Source organism: Ascidiella aspersa, chromosome 2 (genome assembly GCF_963924565.1).
Source record: "Ascidiella aspersa chromosome 2, kaAscAspe10.2, whole genome shotgun sequence".
In the NCBI taxonomy this organism is placed as follows: domain Eukaryota; kingdom Metazoa; phylum Chordata; class Ascidiacea; order Phlebobranchia; family Ascidiidae; genus Ascidiella; species Ascidiella aspersa.
The window spans coordinates 29,328,175-29,353,936 of record NC_139448.1 but is presented as its reverse complement, the minus strand read 5'-3'; the positions used below and the strand labels follow the sequence as shown (position 1 = coordinate 29,353,936).

At 37.6% G+C, this 25,762-nt stretch overlaps 2 protein-coding genes and 1 non-coding gene across 3 annotated transcripts; 2 read left to right on the top strand and 1 right to left on the bottom strand.

Annotated features, from left to right (window-relative positions):
- Positions 1 to 17: 17 nt before the first annotated feature.
- LOC146164751 (alpha-galactosidase MYORG-like) lies at positions 18 to 5,523 on the top strand. Its single transcript, XM_083380814.1, has 7 exons — positions 18 to 54; positions 433 to 533; positions 1,346 to 1,515; positions 1,995 to 2,258; positions 3,087 to 3,251; positions 3,934 to 4,112; positions 5,003 to 5,523. Exons 1-7 carry the CDS (start codon positions 18 to 20, stop codon positions 5,521 to 5,523), a joined length of 1,437 nt encoding a protein of 478 aa, XP_083236940.1.
- Positions 5,524 to 9,015: 3,492 nt separating this feature from the next.
- On the top strand, positions 9,016 to 9,134 carry LOC146164750 (U5 spliceosomal RNA). The gene has a single exon (XR_014494625.1). It is a non-coding gene; the product is annotated as a U5 spliceosomal RNA (small nuclear RNA).
- A 348-nt stretch (positions 9,135 to 9,482) lies between these two features.
- On the bottom strand, positions 9,483 to 18,895 carry LOC146164749 (alpha-galactosidase MYORG-like). Its single transcript, XM_083380813.1, has 10 exons — positions 18,737 to 18,895; positions 17,810 to 17,992; positions 16,118 to 16,257; positions 14,988 to 15,157; positions 14,107 to 14,213; positions 13,572 to 13,741; positions 12,632 to 12,895; positions 11,290 to 11,454; positions 10,716 to 10,894; positions 9,483 to 10,000 (listed from the first exon to the last, which is right to left on the bottom strand). Exons 1-10 carry the CDS (start codon positions 18,893 to 18,895, stop codon positions 9,483 to 9,485), a joined length of 2,055 nt encoding a protein of 684 aa, XP_083236939.1.
- Between the last annotated feature and the right edge of the window lie 6,867 nt (positions 18,896 to 25,762).

Below are 25,762 nucleotides of genomic sequence, written 5' to 3'. Positions count from 1 at the left end.
GAACATTACTTGATATAATGACATTGATCAAGATGATTTTGGGTAACAAGCTATGTGGGTCTTTGAATATATAGCTAAACATTAACCACGTCGAAAGTCAAACATACAGTGCGTTTATCCTTTTGTGCGAAAACGTTACTGAAGCGCGAAACAATCAGTTTCAATGAAAAGATTCCCCCTAAACGAGTTAATACATACAACAAAGCCATATAAGTTTGCTCGAAGCGATTTTGTAGGTAAAAAAGGCAAAAATATAGTTTAGGGGAGCTAAGACGTCGTGCAAGCCTGGATCCGCCCCTGATCCTAATATTTACGACATAAACTTATTTTAATTGAAGCGAATCTTTATGCTATTTTAAAATTTTTCGTGACAGGATGCTCTTTTACAGCAGTTCTTGAAAACACAGTGACGCAATTTTACAACCTTTTAAGGTTCCTCTACCGACGGTTACAAGTCACAGAGAGGCAACTGGTTGAAGTACACGACCTGCTTCTCTAGGCAAGTGCAAACCACTCACGAGTACATGCTAGAGGTAAGCTGCCAAGAAAACTAAACTGGAAGTGATTAAAATTCGTTTTCTTCTATTCATTTAACAAAAATCCACAGTAACTAAACACATCCTTCATCAGTCGAAACGCACTATTATGTCCAAATTTACAGTTAATCAGATTGTATGCTAACATTACATTGTAGGTATATACGTAATTATTGCAGATAAATTGCACCAACATCCGTTATTGAATTTATTCAAGGATATTCACGGATATCACAAATTTTTAAAAAACATTCCTAAAATAAGGACCATAATTGTGGCCACATGACCACTTTTTAGGTATAGTTCTGTGTCGTGTGACCACATGACCACTTTTTAGGTATAGTTCTGTGAAGTGAATGTCCGATAATATCGGATCGGAGCCGATGCCCGATGCGACGTGGTAGTATCGTGGTAGTATGGACTCGTCCGATACTAGGGCGGCATCGGTGCCGATCCGATACCAAATTAATACAAGAATTTCAGCCATTATTTGCAATTACACACAGCGATTACATTGTGAAAGGTATGAACCTTTTTAAAACAATGCCTATAGGTCTGAAGATAACTGAATGTGTTAACGCTGAAGTAAGTTTTGGCTTGATAACTTAAAAAATTTACCTTTTAAAGTTTAAATTTTCTCTAATTTGATTGTATAGTAATGACGTCATTTGTTATTGGATAGGATCGCCAAACTTCGTGTCCAAAATATCTGGTATCGGTATCGGAGTGAAATTTTAAGTATCGGTCATCTCTGCAGTCTTAAGCTATATATAAGGAACGCAATTCTCGTGTTTAACTCTTTGTTGAAGACTTTCCTGAAGCGACCGAGCGGTCTGCCCGACTTACGAATGATGAAGTCGCCGATTTGGTCGACGTGGGCCCAGTACAAGCAGGAGATCAACCAGAGCGTGGTGCTGGAATACGCCCGGCAAATACTTGAGCACAACTTCTCCAACTGTCAGCTGGAGATCGACGACGGGTAAATGGGAATCTAGCGTTGCAAACAAGTCGCTTTGAAACGGTCTCAAGTCAATTTATTTGTAAATTAGCCGATGTCCAAGTCAGTCGTTTTCAAAATATAGAATAAAAAATAACAAGTCTCTATTTCAAATCAGCGTCAAAAACGTAATTTAATGTCAAGTCATTATTTTGAAACGTAAATATTCAAACATTAAAGTCGGTAAAGAAATGGGTGGAGAGATATTTTATAAGGCGTTAACCAAAATTATTGAAACTACATAATTGTTTTAATATGTAGCTCCTGAACATAAATATTAAATATATAAACAAAATGCAAGCTATCGCTAGTCTAAACACCATACAACAAATCACAAGGATCCGTTTTTATTTTTCCAGTTTGATGAATCATAGAGCCTTAAATGTTTAGAAAAGTGTTTTCTAAACTACATTGCCCATTTACTTCCTACTTTTATCGCTTTATTTTCACCGGCTTAACAGGTACGAAGTGGCCTACGGCGACCACACGTTCGACGAGCGAAAGTTCCCGAACGCGCGCGAAATGTCGCGAACACTGCGCGAGCTCGGCTTTCGCGTCACGCTCTGGGTGACGCCGTTCGTGAACCCGAACTCGGAGAACTACCAGGTCGGCGAGGAACACGGCTACTTTATTCGCAGTGGCTTGGAAGAGAAAGCGGGAATCACAACCTGGTGGAACGGAAAAGGTTCCGCAATCGATTTTACCAATCCCGCTGCCTGTGACTGGTAAATTGACTATTCATTTGACGCTATTTTCTTCAGCATTTGTTTGTGCATCAAAACTGAGGGACCCTAGTATTTGACATAAACTGAACTGGGCGATACTATGTTTTTAATGAATAAGCTTTCCGAAATATTGATAGCAGGTGCTTTGCAGTGTTGTAATCAAGTCTTTATAAAATACTTTTCCCAAGGCAAGTCCAAATCAAATCATATTTTGAGCAAGTCAACTTCAAATTAAGTTAAAACCGAATATTTATAAAGAAAATTGCTAACAAACAACAGTTCATTTCAGCCTAAGTCATTTGTCCACAAAACTTAAGTTAACCCAAGTCATTATGCCCAAAAGACTGAGGCCAAGTTAGGTCATTTAAAAACAGAGACGATGTTATTTTACTCAAAATTGGACTTAAGCTTTAATCAAGTTATGGACTTAAGTCATTGCAACCTACATACTTTGCAACATCATACCTGGGTCAGATTTATTAAAGGTCCTCTGACTAGGTAATATCAGGATAGCGCATTACAGGCAGCTTATTGTCCATTTGAAACATTACCGAAAAGGCCGCGTTGGTTGTGCAAAGAACAATAGAATTACCTATTTACCTTTTTACCAGATGGCTGTTATCGAACTCATTTATAGATAAAACGACCCAATGGCATGTAAACCAAGGAAGAATATTCAGCTAAAACTTGATATTTTAATCTGTTTATTTTTCTTATTCCGGATTGCCCCGCTCGAATAAACAGTTGCTCATTCCATACACAGCCCAGCGTTGTCGTTGTGATATAGGCTACACACTTTTATCATGTAAAACAGATAACTAAATGTAGGTACGTGGATCACTTGGAAGACATCCAGGACGAATACTTGGTCGATTCGTTCAAGTTCGATGCGGGTGAGATCGGGTTCGTGGTTTCCATCCCCGAGTACGAGACCAAAGCACAGTTGGAGAATCCCAGTTTCTACACAAAGCAATACGCGGAATGTGTTGCGAGGTAGTAAAGAGATACGAAGCGTTTATATAATGAGCTTAGTACAAAATGCGAACGTTATAGCTTTAGAAACTCGTAGTTTAGACTGTCGAGTTCTGGTTTCGAATTTTTGTTCTCTACGTCAAACTTATTTCTTTTTTGCGGCAGAGTAAAAGCTAATAGACTAAGAAAATGTAACGTCTTTTCCACGGAACACGAACACGCTATACAGAAGCGCCTCGCTTCATCATCATGTTGAAAACTCTTTATAATTTTAAACTGTTCAAATTGAATCTGATGTGTCCATAGTTTTAATTGGTGATCCTTAAACGTTTTCACCTGGCAAAGCTTTTTGCTTTCTTATAATAATATAGGATCGCATTGCTTTAAAAATTCGGTTCACAATGAAAAAAATATACTCTTAACATTTAAATAAGTACGCATATACAAGCCACCCTTGTACGCAAGCTGTAAAACAAGCATCATTAAGACTAAATGAAAATATGTTTGCTTACTCTAAAAAAGGATTTTACATCACTTCAACGTCATTATAATTTAACAGTTACGCTGACCAAAAAATGAACTGCCCTCGGTAATAAAATAGTTCGAACTAAAGTTCGACCGACAAAATCGTCTTGATTCGACTAATATAAACGTTAGGTTTATGTGTTATACGTTTTTAGCTTTTATCCCTATTTTCACGCAGATTGGGTACTCAGATCGAGGTCCGAGCCTCGTGGAACAACCAGAATCTCCCGATCTTCGTGAGGATGATGGACAAGGATTCCAACTGGTCACGCTCCAAGGGTTTGAAGACCCTCATCCCCACAGCCCTGACGTTCAGTTTGCTCGGCTACCCCTACGTGTTGCCTGACATGATCGGAGGTAGAGACTCAAATGACGATTACTATAGAATATAAAGGTGATATGTAGTGTTGCCATGGCTTATTGACTTTTTTGAAGTGCACTTAAGTCTTTGTTTTGAAATGACCCATCTGAAAAACTAAGTCTTTGGAGTAAAATAACTTCACTTGACGCAAGTCTTTTGTGCAGGCGACCCCTTTTTGTACAGGTGAGTCAATTGTCGGATATCAATTTGCTTGCTATTTGTTTTGTATTGGGGTTGTTAGGTGAAACAATGCAATGGCATATTTAAATTTAAGTATTTGATTTTGTTGCTAGTGACTTGACGGAAAACTGACTTGCTTTAGCAATAACTTGAACTTGGACTTGTTATTTGTTGGGAATGACTTGACTTGAACTTAAGCTATTTTGCCACTTACCTGACTGGGACTCCATTCATTTCAAAATGACTAGTAACAATACTGGTGATACGTGTAGTAAAGGAATAGATGAAACAGTATTAATCTACTTCTTCTGAAGGTACTTATTCGTGTTCCCTTGGTGAATTTTTACCTTTTGCTAAGGGTCTCGACACATATTTTAAAATTGTTAAATAAGAGATCACGCTATTCAAAAGAGACTGTTTCATCATTCACATAACATTTAACTATTGCTTTCTAGTTTATTTTGAATTTAGTCATAAGGTATCGTTTTTTAACAAATTGGTAGTACCCCGAAATAGGCAGAAGAGAAAAGATATACCAGTCTTGGTTTGACATTATTGCAATTAGTTGTAGATTTTGCAAAAAGTTTGTTCGTTCCAAAAGTTTGTATTTGCATAAATTATTCAGTACCAAAAAGTAAATATTTTTTCGTTAAAAATAATTACTGCAAGTTTTAAAAAGTACATTGTGTGTGCAAATTATCCCTAGGAAACGGCTACAAAAAGGGGTTTCTCGAAACCCAACTTCCTGAGCGCGAGCTCTTCATCCGCTGGCTTGAGATCACCGCATTCCTCCCCGCTATGCAGTTTTCCTTCACGCCCTGGCAGTACGATGACGTCACCGTTGACGTAGCGCGCAAGTATGTCACATTTCACGAGAACGTCATCTTCCCGGTGCTAAAGCGGGCGTCGGAAGATTATGTAGACGGCGAGAGCAGCCTGGGTCCGGTTCGTCCAATCTGGTGGGTGACGCGTGATGACATCACCGCGTTTCGAATCGATGACGAGTTCATGGTCGGTGACGTGTACTTGGTCGCCCCAGTGGTGGAGAACGCCACCCGGTGGCGGGACGTGTATCTTCCGGGCCCGAAGTTCCGCGATGGATCGAGGATGATCGTGTGGGAAGATCAGTTGAGAGGAGGAGATCCGGTACCGGGAGGAACCTTGCTGAAAGATTACCGAGTCGAGCTGGAAGAAGTTTCCTGGTGGAAGCTTAAGCTTGTTTCTTGATTTTCGTTTAGATTTATTTATTTATTGAGATTTTGTGTGCGCCTAATTTGTGCTGTTTAGATTAAAACAAAGTTTGTTTTGATTTTGAAATTGTAGTGTAAAAAGGAAGTTGAAAAGTTATAGTTTAAATGCAAACATGTGTAATGAGCAAGAGTGGGCAATTGAAACTTGAGTTGCTTTGGGATTCTATTTATTAAGATAGGCTGGTCTCTATTTAACATAGTCATTTAGGGCTGAATATTGAAGAGACACAGCAGTTGTCCCCAACCAGGTTGTCGTTTTTATGGCTCAAGCTGCCGAGAGTTATTTTTGATTCTATAGTATTTAAATTTTTGCTCTATGGGCAAGCTTCTAGACTAGAGATTGTTTGTATAAAATTACAGCCCCCAAAACAATCGCGTATTTAACTTTTCTGTAGAATCTCCTAAACCGATATAGAGTGGGAACAACTTCTCTACAGGATTACAGGCATCACCTAGATACTTGAGGTTTGAGTCAAGTCAAGGTCTCAAAACAATCACAGTGCACAAAGATCCTAGCCGAGTTGTAAAAGAATAACAGGGCCAAAACAAGTTAACTTGTCATTCGTTCATGTTATATTTAAATCTATCCTGCAAGTTGATTTATATTGCAGCTTTACGTTATAGGTTCGCTTGCAAGAAATCCGAAAGAATAATGATGGTGATATGCGCTGGAACGTGCAAGACCGGCACCAAGACAATGGCGGCTGTTCCAAGCGAACTTGGGTACGAAGTGTACGGTTTTTTTGAGCAATACAACTACCTCGGATTACAGTGAGAGGGGATCTTCAAGGCGGGAGGAAGCACCGAAGACTTTCGTCTACAGTGTTTTCCAACGTGGACGCCGTTGCCGACGTGCCGGGATGTTTCTTTTGGGATGAAATCCACAGGGCCTTCTCCGATTCAAGGGTAATAATTATGAGTTTTGAGTGACCAGTCACGCTCAGATGCATTTTGAAAAATAAACACGTGAGCCACTTGTATCTCAAAAATCGGTGTATTAGATAAGATGCAAAAATGATAACCGGCTCGCTGATCTCATAAAATTTCGTCAGACGGTTTTATAGAACCGGCTGAATCCGACCATTTATTAATGCTTGCTCACGCAATACACAAGCGAGATCCCACCTATTCCAAAACCGCTCTATCTTAAACCTGTAACGGGAGTTTGGTTCTGCTTAGACGGCCAGCTGTAGTTCAACATGTCCAATATTATCGGATCGGAGCCGATACCTGACACGATGTGGTCACTTTTTCTTCACTACAACGGTATTTATGGTGCCCGGAAAGTTCAGTGTTGTTCCAATACTTTTTAGTGATCTAACCGCAAGGATTTTACCTTAGAAAGTAAATTAAGAAATTATACGAGTTAACCACTAAATATAACTAAGCCATCTTAAAAGAAAGGTGAATTAGTTGCCAAGTCCTTTACAGACGCGGATTCAGGATTTTTAATTGGGTGGATGGTACATGATTGTTTCAGAGATGACGACACAGAGTTACGTAATAACGTTACGCTACAAAGTTACATCTAAACATGACGTCATAAAGAAGTTATGAACATCACATAGTTTTGTTTATTTTAAGTTCTGAGATGTGTTACCTTTAATATAAAAGCTACATTACAAGTATATTATCAAAGTTAAAGACTGAGTCAAAAGAAAATATAGGACAACCAGGTAGAGAGTTAAATGTTTTAGGTTTGAACGCAATAACGTGTAACTTCTGCACTAGATTATTCTGATGACAAGAGAGGTTGACTGGTGGAAGAGCACAGAAAGGGAATTTGAAGTAATACAAACCTTTTCAAGGAGGTTATCGACCAATTTATCACCAACAATGTATCAATACCAAAGTTATTATCGCAAACTTAGTGAGTTATAATAAAACAAAATATCCTAAAGGTTAGCTGTAGCTGCATGTAGCTTATGTTTCTTCAATAAAATGTAAACAGTTCATTATCTTTATATTTGGTTTTGTTTATTAATGTTGTGGATTTACTGCAGCGGTTCTTAATAAAAAAAGCGTAGCCGTGCCCTTTTGCAATAAAATTGTTCATCGCCCATTTCTTATTACAAGCACTGTATGTGTTAAAAATCTATTGATTTTCAATTAAATATAAGATTCACCCGACCGTTTGTTAATTATTTGGCCACAACACGTTACTGTAACTCCTTGTGGCAAAATTTGGCGTGACGTAACAAAGTGTAAATACTGGTATTGTTGTTGGCATTTATTTTTTGTTTGCAAAGTAAGTTTTAGGCATTTTTGTTCAGTTATAATTATATTACTTTTTGATAGGAACTGACGTCGACCGCTTGGTTAAAATCGTTTCAACGAGTTTCTCCTCAGAATGGCACAATGCTAACGTACGCAGGTATAACGTCACAAAACATAGAAGTTATATTTTCAAGAACTGGAGTTTAAGCTAAACTTTTCACAGCGTTGCTATTTTATGGTGAATTTACAATCGAGCTGTTTGAATTAGATCCATTCATGATTAAAACAAATTAGGGCGATTATTTTTTGACCAAAAAAATTGGAAATTTTGACCTAAAAAATTATAATTTTGACAAATTTGGACCGAGGAATAATTTATTTTGACAAAATTTCGACCTGTTAAAAATACATTCATTTATATAACCTCTTGTTGTTAACGTACTGCATTAGTGTGTCTTGGCGTCGTAAATTTTTGATGTTTTACTGATTACCGGTCCAACACAAATCAGTTATTTTTCGGGTTTATGCAAAACTCATGAAAATACTCAGTTAAACAACTATAAAAATGCCAAATTAGAAAAATGTAGGCCCAGTTTTTGAAACAGGAAATAGACAATTCCAAATCACAAGCGAAAAAAGACAGAAACTACTGTTCAATACATTTGTCCAAATCAGAGAAGCCTTGGTTAATTCTTCTCGCTTATATACCATATTTGCTTTAATAAAGATATAGTACAGTACAGTTCAAATGTTGTTGAATATAAACCAAAACATCAAAAACTGAACGACAATTTTAAAAAGATGACTTGTAGTTTTTTTTTCATTTTCTAAAGAATTTATGTGCATGTTTATTCGATTCTGACTTGAAATAATTTTAACAAATTTTGACCTGAAGTGTAAATTTTGACATACTTTTGACTTTTTTTGACATGTCAAAAAATAATCGTCCTATTCTTAAGTCATAACCAGCTTGGGAACATAAAAAAAGTGTAAAATCTGCTGTATTGTTTACCTTACCGCTTTTATCCTTTCCATTTTTTTGTTCTTACAAATAAAAAACTTACTTTTTTACATTTTTTATTACCCGAAAAACGAACTTATCACATTTTATCCTAAAAGTTTAACATTAATCTGTTCATGGTATCGGAAAACAAAACAACGCCCTACAAATAACATTGTTTGTTTAGGTTATGTGTACGGAATTTTGCAGAATAAACCCCAAGAGAGAAATGGCGTTTGTTACTTGCAAATTTAACGCTTTGCCCAGTTCACAACGTGTAAATCTTTAGCGTTTTACTAACGATTTCCGTGAAGTGGGAAATTGCAATGAGTCTTTAATTGTTTCTTACATCTGGAGACAGGTTCTGCAGTTAAAAAAAACGTTTTCTCTTTATGGCGCAAATATAAGATTGTCGGACTGTGTTACGAAGAATTTTATATTTCTTCGCTTAGATTTTAGCAGGCTCTTTAACAGTTAAGTTTAATGGCGAATAACGGTAAGCAGTAACATATTTTGACAAAAGATATTCTTATGACACGAAAAACAATGAGAAGTAAAATTTTAAGTTAAATCAAAATTAAGTTAAACACATAATTTAAACAAAAGCTTACTTGCAAGCTTAGAAATAGAAGACTTTCCAAGCGGTTCCCGAAAGAGTCAAAAACGATAAATGTAACCTTACATTGCGAGATCATCCACGAGTTTAACAAATCAAGAAATCAAATCAAAGTAAGCTTCCACCAGGAAACCTCTTCCAACTCGACTCGGTAATCTCTCAGCAAGGTTCCTCCGGGGACCGGATCTCCTCCTCTCAGCTGATCTTCCCACACGATCATCCTCGATCCGTCGCGGAACTTCGGGCCCGGAAGATACACGTCCCGCCACCGGGTGGCGTTCTCCACCACCGGGGCGATCAAGTAGACGTCACCGACCATGAACTCGTCATCGATTCGAAACGCGGTGACGTCATCACGTGTCACCCACCAGATTGGACGAACCGGACCCAGACCACTCTTACCGTTTACGTAATCTTCCGACGCTTGCTTTACTTCCGGGAAGATGACTTCCTCGTGAAGTGTGACGTATTTGCGCGCTACGTCAACGGTGACGTCATCGTACTGCCAGGGCGTGAAGGAAAACTGCATGGCGGGGAGGAAGGCCGTGATCTCGAGCCAGCGGATGAAGAGCTCGCGCTCAGGAAGTTGGGTTTCGAGAAATCCAGCTTCGTATCCATTACCTGAAAACGATTGGGGACTTCGTTTTGCAATTTCGCGAGGCATATAGGTTATCTATCCTACAACCAATCAATTTTGTTTGTCGGGCACAAAAAGCACAAAATCGTTTTAATTTAATAACATAAAGGATGCAGATATGGCCCGGCCTGTATCTATCAAGTTAGGCATTCGATTTTTACATGCATTTACACCGTGTTTCAAAAGTTTCCAACACCAACAACATCATCTTGTTTAGCAAATCACTTACTATACGTTACAAGGCCTACTCTTGTTTAATCGATAAAATGAAACGTGTTAAGGTAATGTCTAATGCTGTTAAGTCGAAACTTAAAAACGAAGTAAAATTGATTGGTAAAGGTTTCCTATCTGCTAAATTTACTGTTCAACACAAACAATGGTTGTAATATAAACAAATTAATGTGCTCGTATTACCACCCTGCGTAGGATAGGAGGAATATGCCGATACTGCAACTTGGCAAAAATCACCGGACCAGTGTTCCCTCTAAGGTGTGCAACTGCGCAATTGCGCAGCCAGACAAGACATTTGCGCAGTAAAATTCTTTGTGACGTCATCACTAAAATTTTCACGGCATACGTTGATCTGCCGCGGGCCCCTGCTAAATCAGTCTTAAAATATTCTTGCGCACTGCGAAAAATATTTGCGGACATCCTATTCATAACACCATAGAAGTTCGATGTCGCCACTAAGTGTTTCACCTCCGATCATGTCAGGCAGCACGTAAGGGTAGCCTAGCAAACTGAACGTCAGGGCTGTGGGTATAAGGGTCTTCAAACCCTTGGCGCGTGACCAGTTGGAGTCTTTGTCCATCATCCTCACGAAGATCGGGAGGTTCTGGTTGTTCCAAGAAGCTCGAACCTCGATCTGAGTACCCAATCTGCGTTCAAGTAAGTAGATGTTTGTGGATGTGTTTGCGTCTGTTTTCTTCGGGAAAGATAATAGTATAACATGACTCAAACATCTCCGTATAACATGACTCAAACAATCACAAATTTAAAATCATTGAGTCCACTTTGGAAGGCATCTTAAATGAATAAAATAGATTTAAACAAAAATATGTGATATTTGAAAACACTTTTTCCAGCCAACTAGGGGATTCGATTTATTTAGTTTTAGGCACAAAATTGGATTTTCCTAAAAATATATAAAATATGTTACTCCAAAAAATTGGGCAAAACCTTTTACCATTCTCGCCTAGTGTTTATGTGTGGTACATTTTAACACAGACGTATACTCTCACCTAAAAGGTTAGCTCGCGAAATATACCCTTACCTGGTGGCACACTCGGCGTAGAACTGTGTGTAGCGCCCTAAGTTGTCCATTTCCTTGCCCAGTTTATAACTCGGGATTTTGGTGATGTAGTTTATTTCACCGGCGTCAAACTTGAAAGAATCCACTCCGTATTGCGACTTTACTTTCTCCAGAATGTCGACGTACCTTTATGTAAAATAAGAACTTATATTGCAAAATTATTCAATCTTGACCTTTTCTTGTTTTAAACATGAGATATACAGAGACAAATTACATTAAGGCTAATCAAACATTGTAAAATGTAAGTCACTATCAGTGTTGTAATGACTTAAGTCAATGACTTGTGTGCACTTAAGTCATTGTTTTTAAATGACTTGACTTGACTTAAGTCTTTTGAACAAATGACTTGGGTTGAAATACAGCATTGCTTTAAGTATTTTTTTTTTAAATTGAGCTATTTGTCCAATTTTTGCACAAAAAACAAATTGCTTGCTATATGTTCCTTTTTCCTTATTTTTTATTTCAGTTATTGTTTATAATCATACGAGTTTAAAAATTCCAATAGTTTAACGTTTTATTTTTATGACAAGGACATGAGTTGAAGTTGACTTGCTCTAATTATGACTTGACTGGGACTTGACTTGTGCAACTGATGACTTTGACTAGGACTTGACTTGGAATTATTCGAAAAGACTTGACTTGGACTTAAGTTATTTTACAAATGACTTGACTGGGAAGTCTTTTTAAAATGAACAACACTGGTCACTATACATTGATATTTCGTCCCACTTACAAAAATTTCCGATGAACGGTCATTGAACTAATCTGAGAAGCACCCTTTTACTGTTTTAATAAGTTTTTATTTTTTTACAGTAGTTACAAAGCGGGCAGTTATCTGAATGTACAATTAAACCCCTAATTATGACCATGATAACTTCTTATTATCGTTCCAGTAACTTTCGTTTGTGAGATGATGGTCAGTCGCAGGTCCACTCAACCACAATACTTAGAATTTAAGGAATATCGTTAATCTAATCCGTCGAGTCCCGCCTCCGGCTCCAATCACTTAGCCCGATATTTCACTCACCTAGCAATTAAAACAGTACACAGCAATACATGCATATGGGTGTCATACAACTCACTAACCCTCATAACATGGGTGAAAATCTTATCTTATGTTATTCCACCTTTAAGATTTACAGTATGCGGCCGTATCGGTTCAGAGTGTTTAGTATTGGTACCCTAGTATTCCGTGGTGTTAAACCAGTATCCTAGATTTTGGCAATCTTGGTCCACTCTCTGTTCTTGAAGATTTATAAGATAATGACAGCTAAAGTATTTTCACAAAGATGGCAAAACTGACCAATCACAGGAATCTTTCTTTGTGTAATCGATGGTCGCTCCTACACCGTTCCACCAAGCGGTTAATCCTGTGCTTTCGGTTTCGCCGTTCAGGACAAAGTGGTTGCCCGCCTCTCCTGGGTCAAAGTTTACCGAGCGCGGGTTCACGAACGGGGTCACCCAGGTGGTCACGCGAAAGCCGAGGTCGTGAAGCGTTCGGATCATTTCAGCCGCGTTCGGAAACTTTTGCTCGTCGAAGGTGAAATCTCCGTATCTGGTTTCGTACCTGACAAAGGTATCCAATAGGTATTTTTACAATCCATTGTAGGGCCTACATGCAAATGGTTTCCCGCAGGGACAAAGATTGACTTTATTTTTTAATTTGGATAGCTTAATATTAAAGTATTCGATAAACATTATGCTCAACCTTTTAAAATAAAGGCAACACAATTTTCGTGTTATATTACTTAGCTGCGAAAGCAACAGATATGCGTTAAGTAATAGAAGTAATTTTAGTGAAGCTTTTTAGCGACATGCTAAAATGTTACCAGCTGTACCGTGTAGCGCAACCGTAAAATGTATTTAGTTGCAACGCGTAGTCCAATTTAATCGTCGTTTGAACTTGTTATGCAGGAGCTATGGGCCGAAGTGCCTGTTTTGGACTAAGTACAAGGTTTTTGAAAAACTATACTTAACTTGCGCTGTGATATAGTATCGTGATGTATTTTTGTCGGGAGTATCAGTGCCAATAGATAAATAACTAATTTCGACATTTCAGCCATAGCGTTGTTAATTTTTACAGCATTTTTTTAGAAAATAGCATTTTAACAATAAAGTTACATCAGACGATTGTACTTTTTGCCTAAATGTCGGCTACCGATTTCGGAGTAAAATACAATGTTTTTGGATACCCAAGCTGAAGACTATTCCAAAACACAGCCAATCAGCCATGGACTTCCTACCCATCGTCGATCTCCAGCTGACAGTTGGAGAAGTTATGCTCAAGTATTTGCCGGGCGTATTCCAGCACCACGCTCTGGTTGATCTCCTGCTTGTACTGGGCCCACGTCGACCAAATCGGCGACTTCATCATCCGTAAGTCGGGCAGACCGCTCGGTCTCGCAAAGTACTTCTGTAAGTGGGAGAATTGGCGAAAAAATGTCCATTCTTTTTTTCGAGCTATTTTTGAGTGCTATTTTTCACAACCGACTGGTCCATCCTTCACGTCGATTTTTCGATCTATAGTCTTTACGTGGCATTTGCATTGGCGAGGGGGTATGTTCAAACCTCAGCCCTGTAAATGGCTAAAAATAGTACATCTTAAATCTTATATGGATTTGCATTTTGTTGTGGAGCCAAAAAGACGTACATCCGAATTAAAAAAATTGTTTGCAGTCTATATGCGCAAAAATTATATAGCCTTCACCTCGTTAAACGATGACAAATCTTTATAATTTATTGCCGTCAACATTTCAAAGTATCTGTAAAAAAACGAACCTGAAGTATATACTCGTGAGTTTGTTGTGGTGATTGCCCGAAGCAGAGAATGTAGCGCAACATGTGATTGGTCGATGTAGACTTGGAATAAACGTCAGAGTACGAACCTTTAAAATGTAATTCGGTTTAAACCACAGCTGTAGAAACAATTTTTGGTGAATGAAAGCAGCAAAGTAGTGTAACAAAGCAATAAATTATAGATTTGCTTTTAATGCTGTATTTACTTTTCATCGCAGTTTTTACTTTTTATCGAATCCTCGTTAAAGGTATACGCTGTATGTAACGTAATATAAAGTGGGAAATGTTTGTGTGTGTTGGTGAAGAGGTATAGGGCTGGACAGCACAATACCCTTGTACTGACTACTGATAAAGCAAAAATGACATGTAAACAACTGAAATTTAGCAGCATCGCAGTAGAAAAAAATCGATATTCAAAATAGTGGTTTTCAAACTTTAATGGTCACGTATGCCACCTAGTGACACAAACCATTTTGCCTAATTTTCTTAATCTTAATAATTTACTTTTGTTTATTATAACAAAAGTCTTGCTTCTAGGCTAAGTCTTAGATTATTGTCAATCGATTTAATTTGCTTATGACAACCGCAATAAAAATTGCACTTGAGTAATTTTCTCCTAAGGCTATAGCCTTAGGCCCTGAGAAGATTCGGCCCTCAATTTTTTTAAGGTTACATTTTTGTAAGGCTGGTAGTGATACTACTTTTTGTTTCTTAGGTTTAAAGTACCTTTAGTCCGGCCCTGTTGACAACTAACGGTTTAAACGAATTAAACGAAATTAAATAATAAAATCAAATTATAAAACAGTTACAACAAAAAACAACAACGAAATATTGTCTAAATTTTTCAAGTTTTCACCCGGCACCTTTGACGCAAATGTGGCCGTCTTCTATGCTGACGTGCAGGGGTACTTCGGGGGGTACGTAGAGGGCGACACCTCGCGACGAGAGCCAGTAGCGCTCGAGCACCGAGCCGTATTCTTGGTCGTTGGCATACATATCGCCGGACAAGTAGAACGACATGTGCTTTTTCCAGCTAGATCGCAGATAAGGGTTATGTGTTTTCGCAAAGCAACGCCCTTAAGGGTTGCATCCTGCCATTTTTTCCCTAGGTAACATCGTTTTTTGGGGGGCAGTAAAATACTTAAATAATTACTACTTTTCACACTGACATTACACTTACACCATAAACAAAAGGGTAAAAACAATAACCTTCTGCCGATGCGCAGCTTTATCCTTTCTGCCGATGTGCAACTCTGCCCCTACCTGGCGACATCGTCTCCTTATGGGAGAATGGTTGTCCTAACGGACTGGGTCTAAACAATTACTGACATCAGGCACTCCCTGCCTCCTTTTTGGACAATGGGTAGAATACCCCAATACACATTCACCACTTATTTTACATTAGTTTCTTTACTTTCTTTTAGTTTGTAAAAAGCAAAAATAAGCAACGCGAGTTTTGTTAGTATCTGCTGTTTTAAAGCGAACCGATTAAAGTATTTGCCAGATTCAACGGTGTCATACATTAGCTAAGTTTTTAAGTGACAGTATAAATGTAGGGAGGTCGTGAGTTCGAACGCATCACCCCAGTCTTCATTATTTCTAAGCCAGTCTTGCTTGCGCCAACATCCTTAAAGTTGCGATCGATTTTATTTAACCATGAATTAAGCATTACAAACATCAACAAAGTTAAAATAGATTATAACATGAATCCTTATCAACGAACGAGATGCTGTAGGCGACAGAGCCATGATTGTTTCTCGATCAGCCTTCAATGAGCCTCTGTAGCTCAGCAGTCAGTAAAGAGACGATCCCGGTGTGACCGAGGTCGTGAGTTCTTACCTCAGGTGAAACCTTGCCTTGCTTGCATAGCAATTTCGGTCAACTGATTTTCGTAATTGCCTTTCCAAAGGCTACCGGTATACTTTTACTAGTGAATGGGGAACTATAGATTATTCTTGTGTCTAAAGGTATTGCTTAGTTCGATATTGGTTACCTGTTAATAGGCCAGTCCTGGAAATACATTTCGGCTCCTCCAAACCAATAGTCAGTCATTGGAAAGCAATCTGCCGGCTCCAGCTCAGCGTTGTCACTTGTCCACGTTGTTTCGTAGCAAGTCACTTCTGGATGTTCGGACTATTGAGAATACAAGATGTCTCGTCAATATACAAAATACATTATTTTTGTTTTTGAAACTTCATTACTCCGCAACCGTTGTGTCGCGAGGCGATTATAGAAAATAGAAGCAAAAACTTTGGGTGTAATGCACCGTTTTTCGCAATATAAAAACAAATATCATAACCATACCATTCGATTTAATATTTTGATTTTATCAAATTTTGTTGTTTTTATACGAATGATAGCAAAACGTATCTAAAGACTGGGGCACAAAAGTAAAAAGCTAAACGCAATCTTATCAATATTCCTACTACAATCTTAAACCGACCTACTATTAAGTGGCGACCCACAGGTTAAAAGTACTGTTCAACCTAGAAAATCGACCACTGCTTCTCGCAAAAAAAACTTTACAGGAATTTGTGAGAGCGCGATTTTGACATTTCTGACTTGTGTTTTTACAGACATTTACTAGATACAAAATTAGTTTTTTACCTAACGAGCAAGAAATGCGTATTTACTTTAAATTAACCAGTCTGATTGAACTCCAAACCTAGGCCCACGTGTGCTAGCCAGCCACATCATTCTCTGTGGCCCGAACAACGTTGTTAAAATTAATGATGTCCCAAATTTTTCTATTTGTACCCATTTAGGGGTTTGCCCACCGTTAGCCGTTCGGGTACAATCTACATTTGGAAAATCTCAGAATACTAACGTAAGTTAACGAAGTATAACAACGCAATAAAATCTCCAAAATTAATCATGGGAGTTGATAGCCCATATAGTATGACGAAAAATACGCAAATATATCTGGTAATCTATGAACATGGACACCGTGTAATACACCACCTTAAATATTTTCTTGTAAAACGGGGCATCACACCTAGTGTACAGGTTTGCCGGACATTTGTTCCTTTTAGGGCGTACGTTCGGTATTATAAATAACCACCATTGCACAATACACGATTGCGTTACATGAAAACGAATCAGGCGAACCAAATATGTAATAACAGCCATTGAGTATGCATTGCAGCACACTCCTGTAGCAAGGGTAAAACTTATTTGCACAAAACCAACACAAGCGACACGTTCTGTAAAGCTTATCGCAATGGCCGCTAGAGTTAATGCGGTTATCAGCCAGTAGATCTCCCTACCAGGCGCTGTCCTAGGTTGTTGGTATGGGTGGAGGCATCATTATTTTCTCAGAGATGGCGTAGTACCGTGACGTCACCAAGTTACGTCTAAACATGACGTTTTAAAGACGAAACTTTAAAAATACTGTGGTTTCTTTCATACAAAGATGTTATCGATTCGCAAAAAGCATAAAAATAGCAATCATATCGCTTTGGTTGGCAAAACTAGAATTCTCGAGTGTGCGATTGTGCACGACGACTGTGGATTAAAACAATTTTACAAAATAGGCAAAATAGCGCTAGAAGACATACATCAGCGCAAATAATACCGTTATTCTGCTGTGGAATTAGAAAATAAGCCTTCGTTTCTTTGTAACGTTAATTTATCACTATTATAGGTTTAAGGAGGTTGAAAAAACATTTTTTTAACAACCATGTACCGCCAGTTCCTTTACTTCCAGCTGCATGGCTTTGTCCGCATCGAAATTGAATCTCTTGCAAATCGTCGCAACGCTTTCGCACTCTGCTGCACTTTCCACTTCCGCCGTCAAACTTTGCCTTCCAGTTGTGTTTCGGATTAGGTGCGCCGACAAAACGACGTCTTCGCCCCGCTTGTAATAGATCTATGTACAAAAATTTTCTATATGGCACTACGCTACACAATACACCAGTGCTTCTTAAACTTTTCTAGTTTTGTTCAACCCCTGACCCCGCAAAAATTTTATTCACCCTTGGGTAAACCATTTACCTGATTAAGAAACATTGCAATACACCATGGGATTCAAGCATTGCCAAGGAAATGACAACAATTTTTCGTTTTAACGCTTCAACAATTTTCAGTGATTGTTTTTTGCAATAGATAGACTGTGAAGTTATCGTTATACAGTATATCTTTAAAAAATGTGTGGAAAATATCTTGCTCTTTTTATTTACTTACGGTTGCGAGCAAAGTTTACCCACTTTGTCGTTTAGCTTAAACATAACTTACACATGTGTTTTGCCAAAACCATCCTTATATTCGAAGCATGTGTAAAGAGACAATTAAAACAGTTAAATGATGATAATTAATAGTTTGATTTGTGTGAATTCAGCTACGTGCTGCTCTGGAAAAAATTCTTTTTCTAAAATAAGCAGCTAACAAACGTTTTTTTGCAACCACATATAGCTAACTTGTGTAAAATCCCCTAAGTTGAAGAAACGCTAGGTACTTCAAAATAGGTTGTTGTATTATCATGGCGTAGCCTACCCTAATGCATAAGCGTATAGTTACATACCTAAAAACTAAATCAATCGACTAAGTCTGTTACTCAAAGCTAAAGTTTCATATCTTGTTACTATTCTGGCCACCCAGACCATTTACCACTTACCCTATAAAAGTCCATATCAATTGAAACTTCCATGTTTTCGCTTGACGTTGTCTCTTGCGGGCCGTACTTAGCGAAGTAGCTGGAGCCAAGGCTGATCATCACAATTCCAGCAGTTAGTACGATAGCGGCAAACACCCAGACAAGCCATTTTTTCGCCATTACCTCAACAACGTTATGTAAACAGTTATACGTCACGAACGCTGGTTACCTTCTGTAAATTTACGTAATACGTTTTTTTGTTTATAAACACTACATAATTTTAAAGGCGCTACAATGTGAAAACATCATCAAAAAATTTAATATTAACAACGACTGTTACAGTTATCTTGCATATGCATGTATTCGTTATGCATACATAATATACAGCATTCCAGCCAATGTAAATAACCTACCCATCCAGTTACCCACTTAACTTGTTTTATTCAGTATTACACACCATGTGAACAAGTTATTAAGGCGCCATGTTTTGTCCAGTTTTATATGTTTTTATAAGGTTTTTGGACTAAGTTAATCGCAACTAAGTCATAATGTTCAAGTAACGTTCGATAGTAGTATTGCTTTTAAAGATTCGTTTTGTAGTGCTTGCTTATCTTTGAGTTTTTTCCTCGATAGTTTATACTGTTATAGCAATTAAAGCACGCAATCATGAACTCACTGCCTCTTGTAAAACGTATCGATAGACTTTCAGCATAAATACATAAACATCAAGCGATCATATTGCAACTCCAAAGGTTTTACCTTCACTTGATAACTTTCAACATTGCCACTTAACCATAAGTGCTGTTAAGCAGCCCTCAGAACTGGGATTTGTCTGCTGTGATAACCTTGTAAATAATTAACATTTGCTATCCGGTCGCATCGCCATCGTCGATTATCACAATGCAATCGGCATGCACATATCACTATGATTTTATGACGACTGGTTTATCCTCTAAAGCTAAATATAGGACCTTCAAAAAGGTGAGGTTGTTCTTTAATTTACTTTCATTTAGGAGTATCCGGTCATTTTTTCTAAAAAACTTGGTATTTTCACATGCAAATAAAAAAGTGACACAATGTATTTGTTTATTTTTATTTATGTAATGAATTAAAACAATAAATGTTAATTTACAGAAAACACTGAAACAATCAAGTTTAAAAATAACGATACGGCAAAATAACGCCAAGGAGCAAAAGAAAAAACTATGGATAATCTTGGCATTAAATCTAACGAAGCAGATTTAAGTCTCGCCTTGGCACAATTGTGAACCGTGCCGAAAAGCAGCGGTGCACTGTTTTGCGACACAGATTTCACTTTTACCGCAAGCAATATGGTGATTAGACTGGCATATGGGGTAAGTATATTGCAGGCATAAATGGCGGATTTGCGCGCACTGAAACGTTGAGGTATTGTTTGGTCATAATCGTCCGAGCGTTCGAACGTAATCAAGTCGAGTAAATCGCAAAGTGCATTCTGTTTGTTTAATCAGATTAGATTAGGTTCTGTTTTGTGGGTATAAAGAACCTTGGAAGTTGTTTTAAATGTGTATTAACGAATGGCAGGTCCGGACGGTCATATGTAACCTTTCAGAGTACAACTGAAGAAACTGATTTTTCTACGATAAGTTTGGTTTACAGTAAAAGTAACTAAGATTCATCTGGGCGTTGATCTGTATGTACAAATGTAAAAATGTATAGTTTTTCGTATTTTTTAATTTTCAGTATAAGTATTTTTAAAAGTTATTTACACTTTTTAACCGTTATTATATGGGCCGAAAATTTATTTTCGGGATATCTTGTTTAAGTCTTGGTTTGCACATGCTTGCATATATGCCACAATCCACCGTTAAACAATAATATATATTTTTTTAATAATGAAAAATTGTTTAAAAAAATGTTAATTTCGACTATAAATATGTTATAAATATTGCTCTATAAACTTTATTTGTGGCTCCAAGAAATCGTTCAAAATCGAAATATTTCAGAGCAGAAGTATACCGGGAGCCTTCGTACACACGTAAGTATAAATGTTTCAGTAAATTACAACAGCTAAGGTCCAGATCGAGCGTTACATGATCAACCTTAAAAAAATAGTTGTATGATGAAGCCTAAAATATTCGATTTAAAAATTTTCATTGGCGCATTCTAACTCTTCTTTAACCGTTACTCTCCCACACGAGTTGAAATTAATTTTAGGATATCCACTATATAATATTTAAAACAGATATGTATAAAATTTGTCGGCAACAATCCTAACCAACTGTCTTTAACTTTGCTTTAGGATTAATATTAATTTTATCACTTTTGTTGAAACGATATTGAATCAACTGATTATTTATTTTAAAATACCATCTTTATTTATTTTGATTTGGTTTAGAGAATTAATATTTAAAATGTCAGTTGGAAATTAAAAACTGCCAAGGTTGAGTACAGTTACCGGTTACGCAAATCCATAAATTTGCTTGCTAAAAAAGCAAACAGCTACGCAATTGTTTTAGTTTAGCCTACAGCATTAGGTCGTTTATTGCGAGGATGAAAGACTCAAGGTTTATGTTAAAAGAAGGTCAACGCAGCCAAGGCCATTAACGCTTTCTCAAAACAAGGTTTTTATTTCCCGGCAACGGTTTGCGAAAGGAGAAGTTTGCCTTTAGTCGGGCGCCCATTATGCCGCTAAACATAAACGAAATCTTGAGAGAATTGCGATGCGTAACACAAAAGCGGAAGGTTTAACGAGGCAGAATATGTGTTGTGACAACCGAAGTTTGGTCGAGAAGTCTATTTCGACCGACGTCGACGCACAACGTGACGCTTTTATTGGGTGGGAGTTTACATGAAGACGGGGGTATATATAATCCGTCGGCCGCTGTACACGCTGCCTCAGATTTTGCACGAAAATTTGGCGTTAACCGAAACGAGGTTTTCAGTCGCTTGGTTTTTGGCAAGATTTGTTTTTTTGCTTGAAATGTTTTGTAAGGTTTGTTTGTGTTGCGCGTTTGGTAAGGCGATTAAAAGTTGTAATTTTTGGGATGTGTAAAAGTTTCCCGTTTTCCACACGGCGCAATAAAAATGCTGTGCAACTTTCTTGAGGGCATAAAACGTAAAAAAAATCGTATTATTTTCCGGCTGCTCATCGTACAAAAGCAAGCTTTGGTACACCGATAACAATTTATCGTAGTACATATTCTTTAATATAACTGCATAGAGCAAAAAACAGCTGAAGTTTTACAATATAATAAGATTTCATGCTTTTGTTAAAAAAATATAAAAATTGCAAATCATGTAAGTGATTGATATACAAGTGTACACGATAAATTCTCATTTATGGTAAAATCTTTGTTTTAGCAAGCTTGCAGCAGTAATCCAGTAATTTTAATAATGCAAAGTTTCTTACAAATGTAACGAAAGTTCTGTGGCATAGCTTGAAAATGTAATCTCAGCTTAATGGAAATAAAAATATCGAACTAAGCTATAATAGAAACTTGTATAAAAATTTGCATTGTCTATTGGAACTTTTCTTTTTTAAACAAATTACAATAAGTATCGTGCAGTGAAGGAGCCTCTGTTACAGCACCCCTTCCGTTGTGAACCGTTTTTTGCCGTTGAAATCTGCGTACTCAGCGAAGATCGTAAATCTATTGACGGCGCGGGAGCATCGCATAGAGTTAGCTCCCAGTAGTGGTTGCCCAGCGTTGTAGTAGAGGTTTTTCTCTTCTATATATAGAGCTGGTTTTCCTAGTTTTTAAGCTGACTTTCCTATTCAACTTGAGCACTTTTAATAAGCCGAACATTGGACAATTTGGTGTTGTGATTTTCCTGGCAAAAAATGTAATGGAAGTGTAATGGAAGTGTATTCATTTTAAGCCTCGTGACGCTGTTAGAGTTTGCCAGCACATTTCGACTGGCAGCAAAAACTCAGGCCAGGCCACCCGCTGGCCCAGTCTACGGTTTGCCGGAACGGGCTGGGTTTTAGGGCAGAATTTGCGCGGGGTCGTGAGAAAATTGGCGCGGCGTCTGAACTTTCAGCCAGCGCCTTTTGCGTTGACTGTTTCATTTTGCCAGGCGCGCGTGCTAAACGGTGTGTGTTACGTCACAAAGTTGGATCTTGAATGATGCCGTTCTTGAGCGCGTGATGCGTCCGCTCCTTGTGCCGCATGGTCTTTGTGTGGGCTTTCGAAAATGGCGCGCGCTCGTCGAAAAGTAAAGGTAAGTTTTAACGTGAAACACTTTTCTGCTTCTGGGAAGCATTGTAATGATATTGATCTCGAATGCTGGTTTTCACAAACCTTAATTAGACTTTACAGTAAAAAATGTTCGTAATGTATATTGTGTCGAGGTAAGTGAGTTACCTTGCAGTAATTTTGTAAATCACTTTACCCCGCAGTATTTTTGTACTACAATACCTGCTAAGGACTGTGATTTTATTTCATAGACGGACTGCATTGGACATCACTGTAAGGCCAGAGCATGATGTATTTTTTTTCAGTCAATTTTCGCCAATAAAACGCACATAATTATTTGAACTGCTATTTAAAAGATTAGATCTTTCATGAATGCACTCCTGTGCTAAACAATGTTTTTTGTTTTTCAGTTTTGTTTCTCTTTTGTATATTGCAGCTGTTTTACTTGACTTTAAAATAAGCAGCCATTTTAGTTTGGAGAAGTGAAACGTAAAGTTTTATATGCTCAGGTGCTTCTCTTTGAATAATGTCCCCGCCTATAGTTAAATAAGTCCGATGTGATACGAATTCAACATCTGTTTGATCCATATGGGTTGGTTCGAGGACATTTTGTTTTCGTCGAAATTATTTGTTGATTAGCTTTACTTATGATTATTGATATTTTTCACACAGGGTCTACCCAATTTTTTTTTAGAAATTTTGACGTTTTTGTCGCGCAAGGAATGCGCCACACAAATGTTTATTGAACTGCAGAAAATAAGCCACCATTTTGAAAGGCTGAGAAGTTTTTTGTTTTATCTTTGGGAATACGCCATTTTTGTGACGCAGGAAAAACAAACAAATTACGGCGAAACAATATTCTCTGCAACCTAGTGGATTATTTATAAACATATCAAAATTATCCCAATTCTTTGTTGGGTTGTATATATTTAAAAGAAGCGTTTCGGTATGGTTTGTTCGACCATACGCATCCAAATCGGTATTCAATTCATGTTTTGGCACTAGCGTTATTAGAAAAATAACTTTTTATGTTCAAGTCTTACACATTGTTCTACCCAGCATCACCATTTACCTGAAAAATCTCTTGAGGCGCAAATGTCATTTTTCAACTTGCAGTTAAACCCATCTATTAGCTTCAAAACTTAGGACAAATTGATGAACGGCATGTTTTTAAGTTTGATGTGTGTGGAAGTGTCATAACTTTATATTTTATGATTTCTCTAAGAAAATGACAGGGATTTGCGCCAAACAATTGCTTTATTTTAGTTTAATTTGTCAAAAACCGTTGTTCCATGATTTTCATGACCTATATGGCTCTTAACGACGTTTTGCTTTTCATTATACCGAACAACCAAAAAGTCGAAATACTGCTTCGACGTAGTAAATTGACAGTGTTTTCAAATGTTAACCTATTTATTAATTGCCATTTTATTCACGCGGATCATTTCTTATTATGACACTACATCACTAAACAGAAGAAACAAACAATCTTCGTGTACATGGTAAACAACCCATACCCTAAAAATAATTAATCAGTCATGGGTGCAGAAATTCACGCAAAAATAGTTGAAAAATCGTTTTGGAAAAAATTGGTTTACGTTATGCTCTGTAGGACATTAAACACATAAAGTCTAGAAATTTCAGCTTATAGTAGTTATTGCTACCCTCAAAGAAACAAGATATCCTATTTCGCCATATACGTTCTTAATGTATTTTTTTAAATAGTGAAAACGAGTGACACCCAACTGTTCTAAAAGTTATCCAACTGATAAAATCTCTTATTTTGAGACGGACCCCAACCAAGAAAGGTAAAGAAGGGAAGATGCAAGAGTGACAAAAATATCAATGGAAGCCTTTCTTTTTGTTACTTTTTTCAGTTATTGCATCATAAGCAGTTTTGACGGCATTCAAGTTACTTTCTTTATTCAATCACGTTAAAGTTTACAAGACAAGATTGGTTGATTAATTTATTTTGGAACTCGAATATAGCTAAATAGTTTAGTAAATAGATCAGTGGACTGAAACGCCATCATTTTATACTTTTTGTCATGAATTGACTAAATTCGTTTTGGGTCACAGAAATAACAATAAAGAAAAAGTTTGGGAACCACTGAGTCCCAAGAAGACATGTTTTCGCAGGCTGTCCACATAAAAGTTAGGTTCTGGGAACAAAGATCATCGTCTATTCTTGGGAAACATTTCGAGCCCTGCGCCTCCAATCTCTCGCCTCAAGCTCATCTTCATCAGATCGGCGCACCGAGATGCGTCGTAAAAAGCGCGCGGGAGTTAGTGCGCCGGGCGTCATTGCGGTGCCTTTACGGAAGCCCTCATCGAGCTGTGACGTCAGGTTTCCCGGAACGAGGGGGAGATGCAAAAGGCGGAAAACGATTTCTACCTCGGCGGTGGGCGATTAATTTGCGCGAGCGGCGAAGAAAGGGCAAGGTTGCATACTTTTGCTTAGACTATATTTTACTTCCGAAAGCATTACTCTCGATACGTTCTGCTAAATATGTTGGATGAGAGTTGTAATGGAAAATCCGGACGTTGTAAAACAGGAGTCTTTATACCTACGAAACGCTTAAAGTATTAAGTTACTTAATCAAATAGAAAAAATGCGGATAAATAAAAGTTACTTATTGTGTTATTGAATTACGCTCAATGAGTTTTATAGACGTTTTACGATATGTTTCTTATTCTTAGAAGTATTTTTAATTAATAAAAGACTTATGAAAAACGGCCAATTTTGAAGAGGGTCATCCTATGAATCTGATTCCCCTTTGGTTTCTTAGTGTTATGTTTCACATCATGAAACTAAGCTACCAAACGAAAATCGGACACTCAGAAAGCACGACCTCTTTTGAAACAATAA